This window comes from Magallana gigas, chromosome 10 (genome assembly GCF_963853765.1).
Source record: "Magallana gigas chromosome 10, xbMagGiga1.1, whole genome shotgun sequence".
Classification (NCBI taxonomy): domain Eukaryota; kingdom Metazoa; phylum Mollusca; class Bivalvia; order Ostreida; family Ostreidae; genus Magallana; species Magallana gigas.
Window position 1 is genome coordinate 21,938,832 of NC_088862.1, and position 24,499 is coordinate 21,963,330.

General features: G+C 32.1%; 1 protein-coding gene across 1 annotated transcript; it reads left to right on the forward strand.

Moving 5' to 3' along the window:
- Positions 1-8,183: 8,183 nt before the first annotated feature.
- Positions 8,184-24,311, forward strand: LOC105339589 (calcitonin gene-related peptide type 1 receptor). Its single transcript, XM_066073867.1, has 14 exons — positions 8,184-8,404; positions 10,462-10,573; positions 12,939-13,064; positions 14,148-14,272; positions 14,633-14,656; positions 17,371-17,462; positions 18,414-18,540; positions 18,789-18,942; positions 19,629-19,698; positions 20,236-20,299; positions 20,620-20,705; positions 21,363-21,483; positions 21,644-21,685; positions 21,782-24,311. The coding sequence occupies exons 2-14, from the start codon at positions 10,537-10,539 to the stop codon at positions 21,932-21,934; spliced, it is 1,221 nt and encodes a 406-aa protein (XP_065929939.1). The 5' UTR covers positions 8,184-8,404; positions 10,462-10,536; the 3' UTR covers positions 21,935-24,311.
- Positions 24,312-24,499: the final 188 nt, after the last annotated feature.

Here is a 24,499-nt window from a genome sequence, read left to right on the forward strand (position 1 = left end):
TGTTATATCAGATGTTCCTCCCATTGTAACTTACTCTGCTTATTTAACAGTACAATATTTATATATTTCATCAATTGTTTAATTGTTATAATCACTTATAATCACGCTGTTTCATTGTTTTAATGCATAACCCCCCCCCCCCCCCCCCGAGGGCCCTTGATTGTCAACTTTGTCAAATTTGTCCCTAGCTTCTTTCCACCCCATTAATATGCATGAAGAAATACAAATCGACCTAGCTGGCGAACATGGGTTGTTAATATTTGTTCAAAATATTAACCTGAAATAAAAATGTTTGATACATGTAGAATTAAATTTTTGAAAAGTTGTTTGATACATATTTGTACCCTGGAATGCATGAAATCCCTATCGTTTTCATACACTTACATGTAGGTAGAAGGTAGGTACATGTATATATATTTAATTCACTGAATTTGATTGTTTTTTCTATAGTGCCGCGGTATGACTAAACCTGCGTCACCATCCTTTTTAAATTAGAAGCTGGCGGAAAATGATTCACTACATGTATATACAAATATTAAAGAACTAATATAATGTTTTGAAGAAATTTATTCGCAAGTTTGACTTTCTAAAAATTTCTTGGCAAGGGATATACATGTACTGTATATTCGTCTTTTCTTTTTGACTGGGAAAGGCTCAGCAATTCAATAACATATATAATTATATATACATGAAATTAAGACGCTAGAAGTTCATAAAGATCGCGATAACAAACATCTCGAGATGATTGGAGTACAAGAGTTTCCCATACAATCCTGCCCAATGTGTAGCACTATGTCTACATATTGGAATGTTTGAGGAATATACTTGAATAAAGATAAACAAATTTAAAGTAAAACACCGGCTGCTTACTTGGCTTTTGAAATATCTTACACTTTCAATGATGAAATTACAGCATAGTCTTTATATATATTAATTTCAATTTCCGAGGCGCATATTTTTCTTTAAATGTTAAAGATATAAGCTTTAACAAATTGATTAATCCGTCGTAAGAAAAAAGAAAACCTTTTTCATTGTAAATGTATCTTTGCTTTAAACCAACAAAGGCTATATAGGTACTTAGCTGCAGCTTAGAGTTAATAACAAAACACTCTAATTGGACATAAAAGGAGACCCAGAGGACGAAAGATCGTTAAATGTTTAATTAAAGGAAACGTTGTCTTTCTAATGACTGAATTAAAGTATCAAATATGCCTTTCAATACAGTAATCAAAGTTTAGTTTTCAGCGGGGAAAGAAATAATCCCAGATAATTTTAGATAATATAGGAGTTTACCAGGAAGTATTTGTAGGGTGAAAGGTAATGAGTGTGTATCAATACATCGCACTTCTGAACCACAGGGACCAAGCTCGTTTTAACATGAATTTCAATGTAACCATAAATCTTTATTTATGGTTACATTGAAATTAATGTTAAAACGGGCTTGGTCCCTGTGTACTGAACCTATACAAATATACAGTTGGGTTTTGTTTTAAATTGTTTTGTTTTTTTTGTTTTTGGGGGTTTTTTTTGGGGGGGGGGGGCTGTATACCAAAAAATTAAATTAAATTAAATTAAAAAAAATTGTAATAATAATGATGATAAAAGTAAATCAATATTCTAGTTCATAAATTCCAGTTTTAATATGTTATTAATATCCTTCATCAATATTATTTTTATTGGTGTTTTTTCCCTTATATATGCTATTATATATGTGAATTTTGACTTACCTATATTGTACTTGTATGCTCTAAGGGGCTCCAAATTGGATTCGATAAATCTTATTTAATGGCTTTACAGATTTATTACCCGTGATCATTACAACCCCACCCCTCCTATTTTGGGTGAAAAAATAAATAAACAAGACTTCATCGCACATGTCAAAGTAAGTAAGTCTATAGACAAATTACATGACTGTCGCTCTTATTTCAACATATTGATTCTTGCAATACGATTTCAAGAAAAAAAAATTCTGTTATTAAAATCCATTTTCATCATAAACTAATATATTAATGACTTTCGGCACATCACGTTGGGATTTGGTAGCCATTACAAATAGAGACATGTCTTTGCGAGACACATTTGAAAAAAAAAAGAGCTTTCACTGAAATATCCGATAAAGGGAAAAAATAAAAATTCATGTATCTTATTTGCAAGACAAATGTGAGAAACCCTGAAAAATGCATTTACTGATATATCCGATAAGAAAAGGGAAAAATTTATGAAAGGAAAAAAACATGTCTCTGATCTTCTAATCTTGGGCGCCACTAGTTATTATGTGAGAGAGAGAGAGAGAGAGAGAGAGAGAGAGAGAGAGAGAGAGAGAGAGAGAGAGAGAGAGAGAGAGAGAGAGAGAGAGAGAGAGAGAGAGAGAGAGAGAGAGAGATTAAATTAAACATAATACGCATAACCACTGGAGACAGATCATCTACTTGTTCAACTTTATCGTCGGCCTTTTTAACAGTAATCTTTGAAAGTCCTCAGTGCCCTAAGCATTGTATGCAAAATTATTAAATGACATTTGTGCGAAACATACTTCAACATGAAACTTGCACTGTGTTTTTTGGTCGTTATTGTAAAATTTACTTTATGTATTTGTATATTCCAGCTTTCTTTTTATAGTTCATTTCACTTTACAAATTCTGTATCATTTTAATACGCTGCGCTAGAGTATTCAAAATTGGTTTATCGGTGATTGTATCTTAAAAAAAAGGTTGTAAAACTAACATGTACATGTATGCCCTTTACAAAATTTAGATGATTGAGAATCAAAATTTGTACATGACAACTAAATTTTGATTCTCAATAATCTAAATTTTGTAAAGGACATATATATAAGAAAAAGTACCCCCCCCCCCCCAAAAAAAAAAACAAAAAAAACAGGAAGACTAAATAAAATAAAATATAAAATTTCTAGATTACTGGAACTTTCAGGACCCCTCCATTCCTCCATTCTCCCTTTTCACTCTAATTGCCTAACTACACCCCCCCCCCTCCCCCCCCCCCCCCGTCTTTATTCAATTTCGCTTTGACACAAAATATAGAGAATTATATAGGTTCACGCTCTGCTCAGCTGTTGGCCTAATACATTTCTTATATATATGTCACCACCAGATCATTTATTATAAACCTACAAATTGGCATATTTATCACAAAAGTCCCTCGGCATCACATGTATCTTCCAATTTTTCGCGTACATTGTTGCATGACTTTGATCGCACGGTCTGTTCTCAATTATGCCCGGCGAGGTATACTGGTTTCTATTAATTACTTGCTCTTTTCATTTAATTATCAAAAACACGGAAAAGCGGGCATGTTAACAAGGAACACATTAACCTGCTTCGAGAAACGTTCTGATTGAACAAGACGCGCCAATTACTATGATAATATTTCTACACGAAGACTCAATTCAAATTCGCATTTTTTTAATATATATTCTTGATTTTTTTTTTTACGTATAAATACGTTGCGTTTTTCTACGGCCTCCATTATTTCTATGTTAAGAAGGCAAGATGGTCTTAGCCTTTTTAAAGCAACATGTATATTAAAGGGACTTGGACACGATTTGAGCTCAAAATTTAAAATTTTATTTTTCCAATTTTAATGTTTAAAATGGTTAAAATGGGTACTTGTAATCAAAACTATCAAAATTTGAAAGTCGAATACTGAGGTATAATCAAGATACAGAGTTTGAAAATCTTTGTTTTGTAAACAAAACTCGAGCTTTGTTATGGTTTACACGTGTGTTTTATAAGTCTCAATCAAATGTTGCTTTTTTCTGTTTATCATATCATCTATGGACACATTGAATAAGTTTACCTTGTTTGCCAGGAGCAATTTGGTCAAAGAAATGGTAATTCCATACTTTAAACAAATATATGTATAAGACTCGAGCTTTGTTTACATAACAATGATTTCTAACCATTTTATACATGAAAAAAAATAAAAGGAAAATTTTGATATAAAATCGTGTCCAAGTCCCTTTAACCTTCTTTTGACAAAGAGATCGGTATAAAGATATATTGTAGAATCATTTAATTTTGTTGGGGTCAATTTTCGTGGATTATGGGATTTTCGCTTATTCGTGGGGATGCAATTTCGTGGATGCTTCGGTTTTCAGTCTCAGTAGGAAAACGTAATTTTTTTAAATATTAAGTTTTTGTGGAGGATGTAAATTTGTGGGTGAGGGCTACCCACGAATACCACGAAAATTGAGCCACCTCGAATCCTAATGATTTCACAGTATAGGAAAATATTCAAATACATTGTATCAATTAACATACTATTTAAACACATTTTAGATAAAAAAAAAAAAAAAAAAGAGAGAAGAGAAAAAACCCCGAAAAAACCCCACAGTCATGTTTGAACATTTTTAATAAGAGCTTGAACTTTAAGAGGTTGGGTCAAACAGCAATGTGACGTAGACCTGTCTATTTAATTGTAGGCCACTTAGCCACGGATCTTTGTTTGAAATCAACCAGATTGTTCTTGCTTTTGAGCCTACGCAATCAATGCATATTTCACTCGAAACCAGGGTCATTTTTACCTGTTTTGATGCAAGGAATACATTGTGATGTCGTACCGAAAATCCAAGATCTTGTTAAAATTGTTATAAATAAAGAAGAGAAATTGCAGTTCCATGTGATTTATAACACGTGCACGAATTTATTGAACATGGAGGACTCTCAACGTGGCGTGATTCATAAATCAAAGTTGAAATATTAAACGGTATTGCTTGCAAAACTATAGAGATTATACATGTACATACACAGCGTTTCAATACTCATATAAATCTCAGCTTCGAAACTATATAATATTGAAGATACAACGGCACTTCAATTCACTAAAAGCGAAAGATTCTGATAAAGAAATGCTTAAATCGTCATCACCCTCTGTATAATGATTTGTAGATATACACCAGGGAAAAAACAATGCGTAGATACGTTTTAGAAATATAGTGTTTCAAATGCTTTTTTTTTCAGATATCCCCTATTTTATGTCAATCCTGCGGACAGATATTAATAGTTTCCCCCTTTGGTGATTGGTAACATGGTAATTGCAGATTGACAGTTGATATTGATTTTCAAGATGAAAAAAAATCGCAACAGTGAGATGGAGTTTTTTGGTGTGTGTTTGTTCTCTCTCTCTCTCTCTCTCTCTCTCTCTCTCTCTCTCTCTCTCTCTCTCTGTGTGTTAACATATGTCACATTAAAAGTTTATAATTATAGATTTCTAAATTAAACTTATCTATAACAATCTAGATTTTTAAACTTATCTATAACAATCTAGACTGCTATAGATAATTTTATAAATTTTTGATTTTAAACTTTTAATGCAACACATACATGGAATTATTAACTCATACCAAAGAGTTTATGATACAATTTTGTTGATGGAAACCTTCACTGAGTTCTCTGTTTTAAAGTAAATCCACCCTCCTGTGACGTCATACATTTTACGTAAACCATGAATTCATTAAAATTCTTGCAAGTAGATTTGTAATTTCTATGTTATCATAGGTGCACATCAAAAACTCAAATCATTGTTTACTTGGAGATATTTATTAAGCGTTTTTCATCCTTATATTCGACATAATCCAATAATGACAAAGGGAAATAACTCTTTTCTACTTTTCTCTAAGTGATATATCTAAATGCTATAATTTTTGTAATGTAAACATTTTTTTTTCTTTTTTTTAAATTAATTTTAGTTTTCTGGCATAGTAAGCAATAAAATTTGAATAGACAAACAAGTATCCATCCACTTATATTTAATTTTTAAACAAAAAAAGTGTGATTTTCAGATGATAATTTAGTATGGAAACATATATATTTTATTTATTTTTTGACGAAATTAAAGTCCAATAAGTTAAAAAAACGTTAATTTTTTAACTTTGAACCCATGATTTTAAAGGTACGGAGTTACCTTAAACGGTTATAAGAAGAAGACACATTTTACCATATTTTGAGGTGTGCATGTCCTTTTTAATTTAAGCACAGTTATGTACGATGTTACTATAACATACATTGTACCAGTGCCCAAACTATCATCTTTGTTCGAAACTAGTTCAATAGTATATATTGCCACAGTTCATGTACAACCCCCTGTGTTAGAGGTTGGCGACCGGGGGCTCAAAGAGCATTAAATCATATATCGATTTAAAAATAGCAATGTCGTGTAACAATAAAAAAAACAACAACACATTTTCAGCCTCATAATCTTAAAAAGTGCTAAATATTAAAATACTTTTTTCAGGTGAAATATTACCCCCTCCTCCCCCTCAACACTCCACCAACCCCCTTGATGTGACCACGTCAACAAATAAATAAAAAAAGATTTTCCAGAGTGGGGATTAATGGCGAATGCATGAGATCAGTCGGTAATGTTCTTTAAAAGATGTTCGATCATCGAGATTGTAAACATCTTTTAAAAATGAACCCTGTCAATGCGAATACAAGAACCACTTATTCTCTTTATTTTAGTCGCAAGGAAAAAGCGTCAAATTGTCTTTACGATCACCCTAATATGAAGATGTAAATGAATCTCACAAATCGACAGATTAATCTACAGGGGCAAAGAAAGTAGAACGCAAGGACCGACTTGTTTACCTAATCCTTCTCGTTTAACTTAAACGTAAACATATTAAGAAAGATGGGTGATCGACAAATCAACCATCAGATCTTCCTTAGTCTGTTTATTAGAACATTAAAACATGATAAGGCTATTATTTAGACCTAATTATTTAGGTTTAGAAATAATCCAATTGTTTTAATTGGCTTTAGAGTTTGAACATTTTTTAAATCTTTTCACAGAATTCTTCATCTGAAGGAGGTAAATATAATCCAGAAATGGCCACGACCTCTCAGCTATAATTAATTGTCTATGTTGCCTTTGGTTTTTTAAGACTATCGAGCTCGTATAAAGATAAAGAAACATAATTATTCATAATCAAGAAAAGCTTAATTATAAGGATTTTTCTTTACGAAGTAAATAATAGTTTATGGCTAAAAATCATGTAACAATCTTAAGATATCGACTTCAATATATACCTAGCCCCATCAAGTGGTCAAAAGGGGTATGGAATAGTCCCATGAGTACAACAACTATTTTTGGATGATACTCGCTGCAATCCAGTAGTTATACTGGTGTGGGTATGCATTGTAACTGCAGGTCTGTAGCTCCCGGTCTGAAAAAGAATCGAATCCGATTTTTTTCAGACCAGGAGCACAGGCACCTGACGTTATAAATTTTTCTCACAAAAAAAATAAATACCCTATGCCTAATAATACACAAGGTACCTCTCGGCGACATCTTCATTTATTTCAATGATTTATTTCAAACTGTCACATGCTTAAAACTTATCGGTAAAATTATTTTGCGATTCTTTTCGTCACCCGATCGGTGCTTCAACACCTTAGCTCACAACCGATTCAACCAAAACGGTGCACTAGACCTGGGATACAAATCATCCTTCAATCTGCATCTACTTCCTTAGATATGTGATGAGTGTATATTAAGGGTGGACGAAAGTTGTCACCTATAAGTAAATGATATTTCCCTGCATCGTGTGTTTGTTTCAATATTTCCAAATATATGCATTTATAAACATGTTTAAAAAATCGTGTCATATAAGTTATAGCTGACAGTTTATAATATCCCTTTTGTATTATTAGGTATTTTATCATGAGAACTATTTATAACGTCAGGTGCCTATGACCGGAAGTCACAGACCTGCAGCAAAATTGTGGGGTGATCTCTGCTGAAATATTTATTTGCAATTGTCAATGCTGTCAATAGAGCAAAATACTTTAGTTTAAACAATATAATTTATTTAGAAAATTGCATCATACATATTATAATGACAGTACATATAGAAGATTGAGAAACAAGCCAAAAGGCTTATGTTAATTTAATTTAATAAAATACTTTGTTTATATATTAAATTAAATTGAAAATTTAAAGTGATCTTGTGTGCCTTCGAAAATAAAAAAAATGCTTGTACATGTTGCATGATGCAAGTGAACTTTACAAACGTAATTAAACTTTGATTTGTTACAGCACCTTTTCTCTGCAACGAATTGTAGCCGCCCGGGGAACAAACCATTGGGGATTTGTTTGTTTCGTTACCGCAAAAGTCAAAGAGCGCGGAATTGATTTTCCGGTATTTAGCGGTCTCAGATGCTAGCTAGCTAGAGTACTTAAGGAGCTGTGATCTAGAACTTTGAAAAAACAACGGGATCTCACACATCAATGAGGCTTCGTCTAATTAGGGATTACGGCGTGTATACTAGGTAGATATGTATAAAATGAAAAACAGAGTTAGACGACCACATTGCTTTTATATTTGAGGAATGGCTGATCCAGAAGTGATTTTTATGCTTTAAGTGGATTGTTGACCTGTCGCAAAGTAAGCAATTTGATTTTTTTGTCCAACAATACATGTGAATGAATCGTTATAAAGACACTATATATATTATAGTTTATTAAAGTTTTTAACGAAACACCTGTATATAGCGAACATGAATTACAAAACTATACTGAGTTTTGATATTTAGATGAAAGTGACGCCAGGTTGTAAAGTAGTATATGATCTGTATTGTAGTATCATACCAAAGTTGAATAAATTAAGAAAAACTGTTGAATAAACTGGATCTATTGAATTAACAATTTCTTATTCGACAGTTTCAACTTCTGAATTATATTGGTATAGTACGAGTCTTATCACCATGCATAAATATCTCTTTCTTAAACAGAATTAAACTTCTCCCCTGATTTTTGTTTATTGTGATAACTTTGTTTTTACCTGTAACCCTTTTTTATTTCGAATTTATCGTACATATCAAACATTTTATGCTTGCATTGTGCATATAAATTCATTTAAATTGAATTAATTAAATGAGAATGTTTAACAGTTAGATGTTTTGACTTAAATATAAGATTTGCATTGCAATGTTAATTGTGATTAATCCATGTTCTTTTTCGTTACCGATATCAAATATTGATTACATATATTTCTCTTAATTCTGTTATCAGGAGGTTTCATCAACCATGTTTTCTTTGATTCTAAATTTAATCATGTGATAAATTGATATGGATCTTAAATGTAGGCATATTATTAGTTTGTATGGATCCTAAATCTAGGCATGTGATCAGTTGGTATATATCCTCGATCTAGGCATGTGGTCGGTTAGTATACTGTTAGATCCTAAATCTAGGCATGCGATCGTTAATTGTATGGATCCTTAATCTAGGCATGTGGTCAGTTGGTATAGATCCTCAATCTAGGCATGTGGTCGGTTAGTATACTATCATATCCTAAATCTAGCATCTAGGCATGCGATCGTTAATTGTATGGATCCTAAATCGAGACATGTGATCATTTGGTATAGATCCTCAATCTAGGCATGTGGTCGGTTAGTATACTATTAGATCCTAAATCTAGGCATGCGATCCTTAATTGTTCAATGTTAAAAGAACAGATCTTTATAAGAATATAGGAAAATACTTAAATTTAAAACTCAAAACATACATGGTTTTATTCCTAAATTAATAATAGTTTTTAGGTAAACAAATCAAATCTTCAAACTTTACGTAGATCTTGTTTTGTCGACTATCGAGCCTCCGTAAATCTAGGCTTTGGATAAAAACAAAATAACGACATCTCACTGAATGACTAGTTGATAATAATTGCTTCTTTAGTGTTATAATTTGTTGGTGTTGTCGTTTAGAAAAGGTTATAGATCCGATTTAATTCAGTTCATTTCAATGTACAACTGGGGTTAATGAGATATTTATAGTCTGGAAGAGCAGATCTAGATCAATATGTTTGTGGAAAAAAGAAAATAATATGAATTTCAGTTTTGAAGTTGGTATTCAACAGTAAATTACCTAAATTTAAAAAATAACGCTTTGATAATATTCCTTGGCTAAAAATCTTTCCAAATAGAAGATAATGCGTTACAGTCTAAATTATAGATAAGTAGTGAAACTCGTGAGACATCTCCAATTTGAATATTTTTACATACACAAATTACTAATCCTTTCATGTCGTTGCAAACAATCTCTTTCGGGAGAAATCCGCAGTCAGTCGTTAAGAAAATCGTATCTAATGAGACTACGTCGTCAATAATTAATTAATAGATTAGCCACCGTGAATCTGTCTAAAGCTGTATCTCAATAATCACCATTGACATCTTGGTACAATTAAAAAAATCGCTTAATAATTCAGATTCTGTTAGAGCGTTGATCGAGTTCCACATTAATGCATATCTAAAACTCTTGTCTGTTTGGAGATAGGAAATAACTCTGCAAGACCACGCCCCTATATAGCTTCATTAACAGAACACTATTGATAGTTTATAGTAAAGATATGTTAACAACGCCTACAATTCAAGTTGCTATTTTTTTTCGGCCGGTTGTGTTTTAAACACGATATTCATGGTCTGGTGCTTATTTGTGATTTAGGGAACAGAGGCGTTTGATGTCCGATTTAGTTGCTTGTTAAACAAGGAGAAATAAAGTGAGCTTTTCAGTGAAGCCATGGAGATGTGCGACTTTGGACCGTACCCTGCAGACGGTAAAATCTGATTTCTGTCTTGTTTTTCTGATTTCACGCAGTCTGCTGACTTTGTTCTTACATGTACTGTATTACTGTGTTATTTTTGTAGTATGAAACGTATGATGCAAGTGAAATACTTGTAGCAATTTACATGTATTTAATTATTGATTATCACACTGTTTTGTTGACTTCATTACCAACTATATGCATTGTAAAATTGAATTAATGCAAAAACAGAACAAGAAGATCAGTAATGTTTTGTAAAGATGAGATATTCTGAAATTTCAATATTTTTTTTTTATAACTGGAGGAAAAATAATTGTGTACACAATAAGAAATTAAATATAGAATGCACACCAAGGAATAATTTACGGTGAAAAAATATCTTAACTCAACATCATGCATAAATAATAAGATTTTACAATTTATCAGGCATAAATATTTAAAATAATATATAGATTAAAGTAATCCGAAAAAAGTGACATGTTTGTATTTCATTTTTTGTTTTTTTTGAAATTCAAACGTACGGTGTGTGCTCTCCTTCAGAGAGAGAGAGAGAGAGAGAGAGAGAGAGAGAGAGAGAGAGAGAGAGAGAGAGAGAGAGAGAGAGAGAGAGAGAGAGAGAGAGAGAGAGATGAACCTTTCAGAAGTATCTAATATCTTTGTCGGCACAAAAACCAGAAATGATCTTTTAGATGAATTACATCTCAAGAGAAATAAAAACAAGAATTCTACAGAGGCATGTGTCGGATTACATGTCTGTACAGTCTGAATCATTTGCAGTTACATCTTGTCTCAATGTTGTTACGACAGAAAAAAAAAATCAGAGATGCAATGTCAGAAAAAAAAACACTAGAGACAGCTTTTGAAAACTTGAACATTTAATATGATTTTGGTGTAATCCAAAACTGGTTCTAGGGAGAATAAGAATGATAGAGTCGCATGCAAATTAAATCTTAAACAGAGCGGCTCCTGATGCTATGATATCAATCAGCCTGGTCCTGTCAGAAACAACAAGTTAAGGAAGCTGAATGGTACAACAAATAAACCTTCAAATCTTCCTTTAACTTTTGATATTATTTCTTTACCTATAAACTATTATTTGGAAAAGAACAAAAATCCATTTATTTCATGGCGTTAAAATTTGAACATTTTGCGATATCTTTTTTTTTAGAGAACTCTTTTTCGTAAGAAGACTAATATAGTATAAAAATGGCCACGGCCAACCAGCCCTCTAAACAATACTCATATAATTCTCTTTTTTATCCTCTTGGTTGTAGTGGTTAATTTCAATGATTGAGTATATCGTTCTTTATGTAAATTCAAATATCCCATCTTAGTGTTGATGGACTTTTTCCAATCACCACAAAGATACAATGGGAAGAAATCGGATGAGTTTGCTGAGAAACATCTCTTTGATTAAGATGGCTTCCGTGAAATGAATCAATCTAAGTATAGGTTAATATCTCCTGTTTATCTTTTAAGTTAAAGATATCCTGAGGAAATCGATTGTGTTTCACTTAAAACAACTTTAATTTTACAGATGAAAAAGGGCTATAATTTTTATTTTACAGATGAAAAAGGGCTATAAATAATATATGTATCTCTCGGTATTTTCCTTTGGGTTTGTCCTTGTTTGAAGCTATAAGCTATACAGAGCATAGGCATGTATATATTATGCACATTGTGTATGCCCAAACACACATAATATTTATTCTGTGATTTCATCAAATTTTGTTAAATACCAGTTTCATTGTTGAATTCATCCGTGAAATTTAATATTCAAAGGTTAAAAACAATCAACTGAAGCGTCATATCTAATAACTTATTGTATTGATAGGGCCATAGTTTCCATATTTACATATCCTTTGAATTGTTATATAATTGTAATGAAATCCACGGAAATTGACGCCCACTTGTATTGGTGAAACAACAGTATATACAATAATAACATGTAATAATATGTAATAAAATAACTTAGTAACTTAAAATGTTACAATTGGATGTCGCGAACAGTTTCAAGAGATTGTGACCAGATTTAAGACACCGTGCACCAATTTTACGGAATTCGAGTATCTACAAAACTGTGAATTCATTAAAATTCGTGGGGGTCAATTTTTGTAGATATGACATAGTACATGTATTTGTTTTGCTTTTAGAATAATTATGAATGAAGATTTGCATTTCATAATTCGCTGGGGTTGTTTATCCGTGGGGTATCCACGAAATCCTTGAAAACGGGGCTCACCTGAATAAAAATAAATAAACAGTATATCATATGACTCTGACTTTATTGTAGGCAGATATAACAAACGGCAATTCAGTAGAATTCGATTATAAATTACATTCATTTGTTTATTACATAAACGCAATTTTTTTGTAGGCAGACTTTACTGTAATGCCACGTTCGACGGCGTGCAATGTTGGAATTACACGGTGGCTAGGTCTTTAACCATTGGAGCGTGTCCACAGAACCACCCCAACTCTATTCTCTTTGACAACCCCGCAGGTAAGAGAAGTCACGTGACAGATAACAACAATCCCTTTAGGAGTCACGTGACAGAAAATACCGATCAAAACAGGAATTTATACATTAACAATGGAATCTATAATATATATATATATATATATATATATATATATATATATATATATATATATATATATGCACGGTACCAAAAATCAAAAAGATCTTCTTAGTGTAATGATTGATTAAAGTATAAAGTTATCTTTATTCATGTTGCTATGTTGTTCGTTGTACACCACATTTGTGTGGACAAATGAATAACAAAAATGATACAATTACAATGTAATTTTGAAAATTAAAGTCAGTTAGGTGTTAGCATGGAGAATTTGCAATTTGAACTTTAATCAATGACCGATCATTTGATTCCAAAAGGGGTTGGCCCTTCAAAAAAGGGACCCAGAGGGGTCTAACATCTTTTATGATTTATCTATAGCCCTTACGTATAGTGATATTTTGTAAAAAAAACAAACAAACAAACAAACAAAAAAAAAAAAAAAACCAACAACAACAAAAAAAACAACAACAAAAGCGGGAACACAATACAGTCAAACTCGTTTCGTACGAACACGAATATAGCGAAATTTCGGATATAGCGATGTTTTTTGGAGTCCCCGGTTACGTTCTTAACAAATCTTTGCAAAATTTTACGATTATAACGAATTCGGATATAACGAATTTACGGATATAGCGAATTTATTTTGAATGCAGTAGAGGTGAATGAAAACGAAATTCAACACCTTTATAACGAATTTGTGTAGAGTTTAAAAAAGTTGGCACTACCATTTAACAAAATAGTTTGAATGAATTTATTTCCATTTTATTTTTTTAATTCAAAACCCGATTATTAAATGTGTGGAAGTGATAAATGTTTATTTTAAGCCTCAATTAGCAAGATTATAGTCTGGTGAAAGAAAACATTCGCTACAGATATTATTACGAATTCGTTATACGGATATAACAAATTACGGATATAACGAAGTAATTCCATTGGTCCCTAAGACTTAGTTTTACTGTAATTCAATCGCATTCAGGCATTTTTTCAAAAACAAAATTATATATAAACAGGTTTCTCGTACAGAAAATGTGATGCAAACGGAGAATGGTGGAGCAGGAGTAAGAATGCGACCCACGAATTCACCAAAACAGATTATCGCACTTGCGCCTCACTCTACACCCTACAAAAAGCCAACGTGAGTCAAAATTGAACAAAAAAGTCAGCAAACAATAACAATTTAAAATGAATTGTACAATCAATCATAATAAGATAAGTATTAAAAGATAAATATAAATGTACTTATTTTGTATTTTCATAACTTTCAATGTCACACTGTATATATATATATATAAATATGTAAAACTTGTAATACTCGAATCGGATACGTTAACGGTTTTCAAACTGATAAAATGGATAAATGTCGCGGAGGGGGGTTGCTCTGGTGATAATTTGTAAATTGCTGGCGGAGTTATTTTTCTTGTTAGCACGACATTGTACATGTACCTTAAGCTTAGAATTTTTCTATGTTTGGTTTTGATTTATTTTTCTTTTGAAGTCTATTCTGACGGTTGATAAAAATGTGAGTATAACTTTTTTCATGTAGTTTAATTAATTTTAATTAACTAACCATTAGTAAAACTATAACACCATCCAAAACTATCACCTCACAATATTCAAAGAATGATTCCTTATTACTTATATTCATTTAATTTTCAGCTATTGTACGATTAAATACTTTTTATATAAATATGCAAACCCCGCTTGCAGCCCGATTATACATCATTTGAAACTATTGGACTGTGTAGTACAAAGTTGACCCGTAGTGTTATTACATGCAAATACACTGAGAAATGCAAATATTGTAGTGAAAACTCACTATTTTTGCTCGAGTAATTAGTCGTGAACAACATTGTGTAAGTATTTGTCAACTCATCCCAGCAAAATTTGGTTCCAAAGTGAACTATAAAACATTTTGCGAACACCAATAACATATTGGACATTCGCAATATACTGTTAACTGTAATTTTTATTCGCGAGCGAGAAAATTTCGCAAGGTTAGCGAGAGCCTTGTCGTCACGAGTATTTCTCACCGCGAACAAATCCTTTGTCTAAATTTTTTTAACAATACAGGTCTGGATGAGGCTTGGTAGCGAACATTAGTCGTCGCGAACCAGTTTATCTGCAATTAATCGCGAAATAAAGTCGCCGCGAATAAAAATTGGCTTGCAGTCTATGGACATTGGTTTTTTTTTAAAGTGTATATATACAAGTACATTGTAATGTTTAAGGAGGTTAAGTGGTAAACAAATTGCCGATCATACCTACCTACATGCGGAGTGCTCATATAAAGAAGATTATTATGGTCTAAAAGAAACCTTGGATTTAGCTTATAATACAGCTTGAAATTTAGCTTCATGCTTTTATAATCAAAGTACTGAAGTACTGACGGGAGTTGATTTTTTGATTTTATCGATTATTATTTATTTTAGAATCAACGATACGTTATTTTGCACGGCAAATAGTTTCTTATACCAGAGACATAAATATGTATGTCCCTGCTTATGCATGAATGTATTTGAATTACGCACATTTTTTATAATATGAATACTCGGACTTTTCCGAAAAGAATTTCAACAAAACCCATAAGAATCATGTCGTGTAATATTTAAAGAAACTATTAATTCCATCAAGGTACATGTATGTATCAGTAATCGAAATATTTCTGAAAAATTGTATGGATCCAAGCAATACTAGGCTTAAGTTTCGTTCAACCAGACGCTCGGCTTTCTCTGTTAATCTCCGACAAGCAAAAGAGATTCTCTGCTTGTCGAAAATTTCCGGAAACCACCGTTCGTCTGGTCGAACGAGACTATAGTATTCTCTAGCGTAGGAATACATACCACTACAAAAAATATCTAAATTGTCCCTACCATTTAAAATCCGACTTTTTTCACGGTATTCATAAATAAGTTTCCTTGAAAACAATGCTTCAGAATTCATTACAGCGAATTTATCGATTATTTTCGAGAACTAAGTCTTTTCAGCGGTGATAATTTGTGCTTAGGTCCAAACACTGTTTCACTTTCGGTTTGCCAGAGTAACTGCATAGGAGAGTTGATTAAAATCAACTCCCAAAAATCAATATTAACGACAACTAACATGCTTTCTTGTGCAATAACGAACATTTATTTTCTTTAAAGCGGATCTTACAATTTCAGTAATGTGACTTAATGTTATACATCGTTAAGGCACCTGTCGCGACTCCATCTTTCCACTGACTGTACATGAATATAATAGAGGAGATTAGCGGCTAACAATAACATCTCGTGACAAGGCTCCATTAGCTGCAGACAGATATCTTGCCGGTCATTTTTTGTCATGATATCGGAGAGGAATGAATAAGTTAAATTAAATCCTTTACACGACTCCTCGTTTCTCTGCTTTATCTATATTTTCTCTTTTTGTATCCCTTCTGTTCCCTTCCTTTGTTTTTTCTTCCCACTCTCTCTCTCTCTCTCTCTCTCTCTCACACACACACACATACACACAGACACATCTTTGAATGATACTGCGTTTTTGGCCTTACGATTATTTTGATATTAAACTCTGTATGTATATGTTGTTTTACACACGGTACTAGTGAGAGAGAGAAAAGTGAAAGAGAGAAACATTCTAACGTGAAATATTCTATAAAAACGGGAAACTAACTTGATATATCGCTCACAATGGTTCATTTATCATACATGAATATAACTAGATTGCCTTGCTTGCATTTTCGGAAACCCCTATACACCGTAACTCAAAACACTCTAAAACAGTTAGAGTAATTGCACACAGGAGAAAACCAATTCCAGCTTTGGTTGAACTTGATAAATATGTGCTTAATATTATTTTGATAAATTTGACATATTTATAAATCAAAATAGATGACTGCCCTTCCAAGGCTATGCTGTGTTAGCTCATTTTTATCCTTCAATAACCCACCACTTGCTATCATGTTACTATTTATATTCCCGGACATCAATTTTCTTAGAATTAGTGAAATTCACAGTTTCAGTGATTCCTACGTAAGTTTGTGACCAATAATCATATCAGTACAATATGTTTAATTTTAGATATTTCAGTTCAAAGACCTTACATTGCGTGGACCATGCAATTAAAACAACTAAAATCCACAAAAATTTGTATACAACAAATATTGGTGAAACCGCCGATCTCGACTGTTCGGCGCGATGTCGGTATATGACATTATTTTACATCAAATTTGTGTTCAATTTGGGGCTTTTGTTGCAGAGAGTCAAACTGGTTATGTACATTTACATCAGCGGCTATGTCCTATCTGTCGTGCTACTGATTTTGGCTTTGATAGTCTTCGGAGCTTTCAAGTAGGTTCACTCACTCTCTCTCTCTCTCTCTCTCTCTCTCTCTCTCTCTCTCTCTCTCTCTCTCTCTCTCTCTCTCTCTCTCAGGTTTAAATGTTCATGTTTACATTTTCATGTTTAAGTTTCATAAGATTCCTTTGTGTTACACGTGTATATTTAGCTAAACTGAGCTAGATCATGACATGATAGTATGATACTTGAGAATATGTAGATTTAAGTTATAAAGGGATTATCAAACAGAAAAGTCCGTGTAATGTTAGGTGAACAATCCAAAATTAGCCTTTTTTTGTACTCAGATCACGTACAAACATTTATTTCTGCGATACCGTTCACCCTTTTACTATTTTATCATTAAACTGTCATCAGTAGTATCAGTAGGAGTGTGAACTTTCATTACGGAAACAAGCGCTCGTGGGTTGGATCACGCATTTTAACCGAATGCAATATTTTAGGCATACTTTGTGGTGAAGAAAGTAATTCCCTTTATAGTTCCGTTTGATTAAATTGATAAACCACTTACATATTGTAGCTGAAAAACTCCATGTAAAATTAGTATACTTGACGCGATTAGTTTAAATGTAGTATCGATGGAAGGGGTGTGTAGAGCCTTTCCCAAACATTATGAAAAGCGAAGGAAGAAGGGAGTTTCTTAAATCAAAAACATTCTTATTCTGATCTGTATTATGTTTTTTTCAATATATTTCTATACAAACAGTGATTATGATTTAAGATGGACCAGTTCATTTAAAAAATCATTTTTTTAATATAAACAAATAATGTGAACACCGATGACGTATAAATTTGCGTAACAGACAAAAAAAGTGTAATTGGGATGGATGCGCCTTATGTTAACTGCTACGTGCCTGCAGAGTATAAAACATGTAATAAGGTTATATCAAAAGAAATAATGTACAATAGCAATAGAAAACTTTTCTAATTTGTCTTTTTTCACAGGCAACTTCACTGCAAACGGGTTACAATCCATTCTAATCTGTTCGTATCCTTCATTTTGAGTGGAGTTTCATGGGTCATCTATTACGCATTGATGATGTCAGACAGCTTAGAATCCAACCAAAGACCGGTAATTGTCCGCATTGTTCAAAATTATGTGTACAATTTAACATACAATGTACATGTATTTAGACTAGTACATGTAGATCTTACCATGTAAAATCATATTTTTGATTTTTCATGCTTACTAGTTTAATAAAATTACATCTGTAGATTGAATTAATATCCTCAAAATTCAAAATCAAACCACCATTTTACCTGAATGTGCATTCCTTTATTTCTAGTTTCTTTTAAAAAATATTTTGGGTTTGCTTATAGATATGGTGCTACTTCATGCATGGATTAGCGTTATACACAACGCTTTGCAAATACGCGTGGATGTTATCCGAGGGAGTATTCCTACACTTCAGCCTAATGCAAGTTTTCTCTAGCCGGAACAAGCTCTTCATCACGTGCTGCATCATCGGATGGGGTACGTAGCATAATTCTATCAATAACATTGTGTGACGTGACGTGTTCATGCACGGATCCAGAAATTTTACCCAGGGCATTGGGGAAGGGCTGAGACCCAGAGATGATTTGGTGTGCCGGGAGGAGGGGAGGGGGGGGGGGGGGTAAGAGGGGGGATTTAAAGCCAATTCTGGTTGCACATATCACAGCGTGAATTTCCGAGAGTGAGAATCAAGGGGAGGGGGGAGGGGTGTCCGTAGGCCGAGCGTCTAGATCCGCAAATGATGTTTTTTTGTCAAAATATGTTTGATTAGAATTTTGAGTTAGGAGAGAGTACGACACATCTGCAACATCAATGCAACACTCAGATATTACGATGCAAAGTGGAACTACATTCGTGGCTTAAAGGTACTCATGAAATCCGCGAAATCCACAAATAATAATGGTTTATAAGTATGCGATGTAAATCTTACTCCACATGCATAAGAAATATTTTGCGCTTTTGTCATGTATATATTTATATATTTATACGAAAGTGACACATGTTCTGTGAAAAGAGGAATGTTGAGCCAAAAAATTATATTGTCGTAGTACATATAAGTTAGTAGCACAAGGAGCAGTAAATATTTGTAGTTTTATCTTTTTTCAGTTTGAAGTCATATATTATATTTCAGTGTCACATACATATATAACTGTTACTTGTTTCAGTTCTACCTGGTGTCATCATAGGAGCGTATTGTATTGTTCGAACTATTGTGGGAGAAAAAAAATTGGAGAGGTTTGTATATCTATTCTTCCTTTAAAATTAATAATTGTTGTAATTCAGTAATGTTAAATAACATTGTCTAGATCTTATGGTGACATAGTTCTGACAAGACGGTACAAAGATCATTTTAAGTTGCCATAATAACTACATTGTGTATATGACAATACAGATACGTGTATATAGATACAGCAGAACTATGCCACTATAGGAATTTTTTTATGTCATGTAGAATTCATCCCCATAGCTTAGACTGTCAGAGACAAAAAAGTATATATATGATAGGTATGGTGAATTATTGTTTAATACTTGCATTGCTGTATCATTTTATTTAAAACTTGTTAAAATGCATTTAGCGACTCGTTATCAATTATGTATCATGAATATACTGGACATTTTAATTAAAATAACAAAATTACGAATCTTTGCTTAATATTAGCAGATTATTGTAAAAACATTGAATTATGAATGGAAAAATAATGTTAAAAATTTCAGACCTTTACAAGATTAAAAAACTCCAGTTTTTAATATTAATGCTTGTTTTGCTAAAAGGTGTTGGACGGAAACTCGCCCATTCATTTGGATTATAAGTATTCCTATAATTCTGTCATTAGTGGTAAGTAACTTGATAATTAAACTGAAATTTACCTTGCCAAAAAATTAACATTTTTTCAGTGACGTTAAGAAATGATATGTTTGAATTTAGTTAAAAGAGTATATATATTGAAATCTTCCCCCGATGTATTACTTCAGTATATTTGAAAGCTAATCTTGAATATTGATAATATCAAGTAATATTTACAATAATAACTTTGCAAAATATTTGTAAACATAATTGTAGATATATTTGCTAAAGTAAAAAATTGCATACATAATAGCAGGAACTGTTGTCAAAATGATATATTTACGATATTCAATTTATTTTTAAAACCACAGCTCAATATAATTTTCTTGATCAACATCATGAGGATTCTATCATCTAAACTTCGATCAGTCAACCGGAGAAACGGGAACCAGTACAAGTAAGTGAACCAGATTGGTATATTTTTGTCCTTAATAAAGATTACCCCATGTTTAAATGATGGAGGCACTGTTGGATGTAGGATTCGTTCATCAATTACAATACTATAGGGTTTCATATGTTCAATATTCGAGGCCACCATTATTTGCAGATTTAGTACAAAGCTCAGTTTCAAGGATCCGTAAATTCGTAGCCAATAATCATATCAATACAATACATTTGTACGTTATTTTAAATGGCATTTGAATGAAATGTAATTTCGTGTATCAGTTTTATGTATAACTTAACAATGAGATTCATGAAAATTGGTATCCAACGAATGATAAAAATACAGTTCCAGACCCCTTTGATTTCTAACGCAATATTTGAAATAATTAACTATGAAATTATGTGGAGTCAGATTGTTCTTTTAGTTTCATAAGTGGTTTTCAAAGGACTAGGTTTAATAGTTATGGGTTTTGTGAGGTCAGCATTCTTTAATGTCAATGATTGGTATTCGAGGAAACACTTGCACAATGACATCATATTACATGCAGATGCAAAACTTTTTTTGATACTGTGACTTAATCAGTGATGGATATACTAGGTAGTTAGATTTATTTAAACGTTCTGGAATAAATTCATCATTATTTAATCGAAACTATCCTTGGAATTGCAGAAAGACGGCACGGGCCATATTGATTTTGGTTCCTCTTCTGGGATTGCAGAACATCCTTATGCCTGTTGTAATTGACTCGCTAGCTTACAAAATCTTTGCCGCTCTAGTGACATCGTACCAGGTTAGTATGTGATTGAAAGAAAGAAATCATTTTAGAAATTTAAGATAGATCTGATGGGTAACTTTTTGACAATCCAGCCTTCTTATATGTATGTAATTGCTGGCTAATAAATATAACTTGGACAGGTACATGTATGTTGAAATTTTGTTCTTTATTTCAGGGAGCCCTTGTTGCTGTTTTATTTTGCTTCCTAAATGGCGAAGTAAATTTTTTTTTAGAATTTAACTTAAATCAAATTTCAGTATCTTAATAAATTTTACTTAATAGATAAAGTAATAAAAAAAAAATACTTTTACAGGTTTTAACAATTATAAAGAGAAAGCTGTGTAATTGCTGTTCTAATTTGCGTGAGGAGACAGAGAAAATTTCTCTGAAATCAAGCACTCGTAGATTGCAGACCGATCAAGAGGAAGCGGAAGTGTTTCTCGATGGATGCGCAAGCTCCGTCTGAATGTGCTACAAAAAAAACCTAGCCATTCGTAGACTATTTGGAATAACAGGAGCTATTGATACTAGTTTACCAATATAGTTACTTCACTTTGTCTGTGGAGGGGAAAATATCTAAAGTTAATGATACAAAACTGTTATTATTAAAAAATATTAAATCATTTTCACACAATCATATATATATATATCATGTTCATAATTTGTTATTGGACTTGTCCGAGAATCGAAGTAAAAAACCTCTTAGACCTTCCTGGCAACTCGCTTGTTTAGATACATCAAAATACATTTAGGCTAAAAGACTCTTTAATTGGAGTGAATTTCATTCAAACGGAGGGTCCTCTTGCTATTCTACGGTTTATTTATTTGGGTCTTCCGTTTCATTTTTGTTATTGTTTTGTTTGGGGGGTTTTCTCTTATTATTATTTTATATATTTTTGTGCATTTTTGTAAAAGCAAGTCCTCTAATAAAAAAAAGTTTGAATGAGTTTAACGTAATTTTAAGAACTGACAAACATTGATCTGATCCTATTTAAATTTTTTGTATTGATGACGTCATTTCCGTTTATTGATATATTGGCGTTTTTTCTAATTTGTCCAAAGATCTTCTCCTATACAATCAAAGATACTAAGTTAACATTTCCAGGGATTGCAGACAAATAAATTGAAGATGTGACATGGGGATTGACATTGTTCGGTTACCAAAATGCACCGAAGTTTCCCCGTGCTCGAAAATTCAGATTAAAAAGCTTTAAGAATGTCATGTGTATATCTTTTCTTGGAAATTTTTTGTTAAAACTTTTAGCACAAAAAGTTTATATATCAAAAGCTTCCGTTTGATATCAATAAATGAGGACATCATCCTCAAATATATGATCAAGAGCAGTGGCGTAGCTACGTGGTAGCACTGATAGCACTTATAGCTTACAGTCGTCTGAATCTCAATTAAACGACAAATAATATCTATACTGAAAATTCCAACAATCTAATGAGTTCTTGAAGCACTCAAATTAAGTAATGCATTTTTCGAAATATTGACTGAGTTGTAAGTTAAAAATTTTCAATCGATGTGGTCTAAATTAACAAATATTTATTTCATTACAATCAAATGATCAGCGCATCAATACGTATTAAGATGAAAAGAAGCAGCACTGCCATGTAGAGTGTTGGTATGCATCTTTTCTCTTATTTCGGAGGAAAAAATATAAACTCCAAAAATAAAGGTTGCTTTGACCTAGTAAAAGTACCATGGAATTTCAAAATGTCAGTTGTGGTTAACATATTTAAACAGTGTAGTACATTTTTTATTTCTTTTGGATGTATATGTGTATTTGTTCATTCTGTGGTATATATATTTGGTATTTATTTTCCAAATGAATATATTTGATTATTAATACATATCTCCAGAAAGTTTCTTGCACTATATTTTTGTCGCGGAAGCTAACTAAATAACATGTTGATATTGCTGTTCCATGTTTGTTTCATATCCCAGACTAAGAGCGTTTAAATGGCTTTGTAGCGGCGATACACAATTATATTTCATACAAATAGACATCATTCAGTATAAAAATATTAATATAAGCATTGAATGCTCATTGTTGGAAGTCGTCGGTCCTATGACACACCAAGCGGTGCAGACAAATAATCATAACGCGCAAACGCACGGTATTCAAATTGTCTGCACCGCTTATTGTGTCATAAGACTGACGACATCCAAAAAATAAGCATTCAATACTTAAATGATAACGTTTACTCAGGGTGTGAAACTTGAAAAAAAAATCGAAGTTCACTACTACATGTAGTACTTGAAGTAAAAAGTTGTTTTTATAACACAAGGAAACTACATTGTTAAAAATATCGATATTGATAACTATTCATGTGGGTTTTTTTTATTGTTTATTTCAGGTAAATATGCTACGACAAAATGAGATTTATATTGCATATGATTATATAATAATTATATTTATTAATTGTTCATTTCCTTTTTCTTCTTTTATAAACTTAAAGTGTCAATGTTCTTGAAAAAATGTAGTCTCTATGTGTTTTTTCGTATATTTTTTAAATATTTTATGGTTGTATCATTTCGGGTATTATTTTATATCACTGGCTGGCACTGGCAAAATATTTATACAATCAATTCCAGATAGATTATCTCGTAAATTTGACCTTTGACCTTATCAAATGTTGATGTCAACATGATACAGACTATAAAAATAGTTTTATGCAATTAATGGTTTGGAGCTCCTGTTAGTCAATTTTTTAAACACTCGATCAAAATTGGGTAGCATTGTGAAAATTGATAGGCGAAATCCGGACTAAATTATATTCAAGCTATGAGTTTTTAAAAAAAAAAAAGAATATCAAAGTAAGTAAAGCTATTTGTATTGCATCATTTTTAAACCATCAAATGGTGTTATTACATGTACTTCTAATTATTTCAAAATAATAAAAAAAAAAAGCTTGGCAAGGGTGGATATTTTTGTTTTCAATAAACCTTCATGATTAGAGGTCACTAACATAAATAGGTCACTTGGCTACATTGTAGTTATTTGTAAGTGAAAAATATCACCAC

Coding starts and splice junctions, on each gene's coding strand:
- LOC105339589 (XM_066073867.1), top strand. CDS start 10,537: ATGGAGATGTGCGACTTTGGACCGTACCCTGCAGACG. Junction 10,574..12,938: donor TGGACCGTACCCTGCAGACG/GTAAAATCTGAT, acceptor ATTTTTTTGTAG/GCAGACTTTACTGTAATGCC. Junction 13,065..14,147: donor TCTCTTTGACAACCCCGCAG/GTAAGAGAAGTC, acceptor ATATATAAACAG/GTTTCTCGTACAGAAAATGT.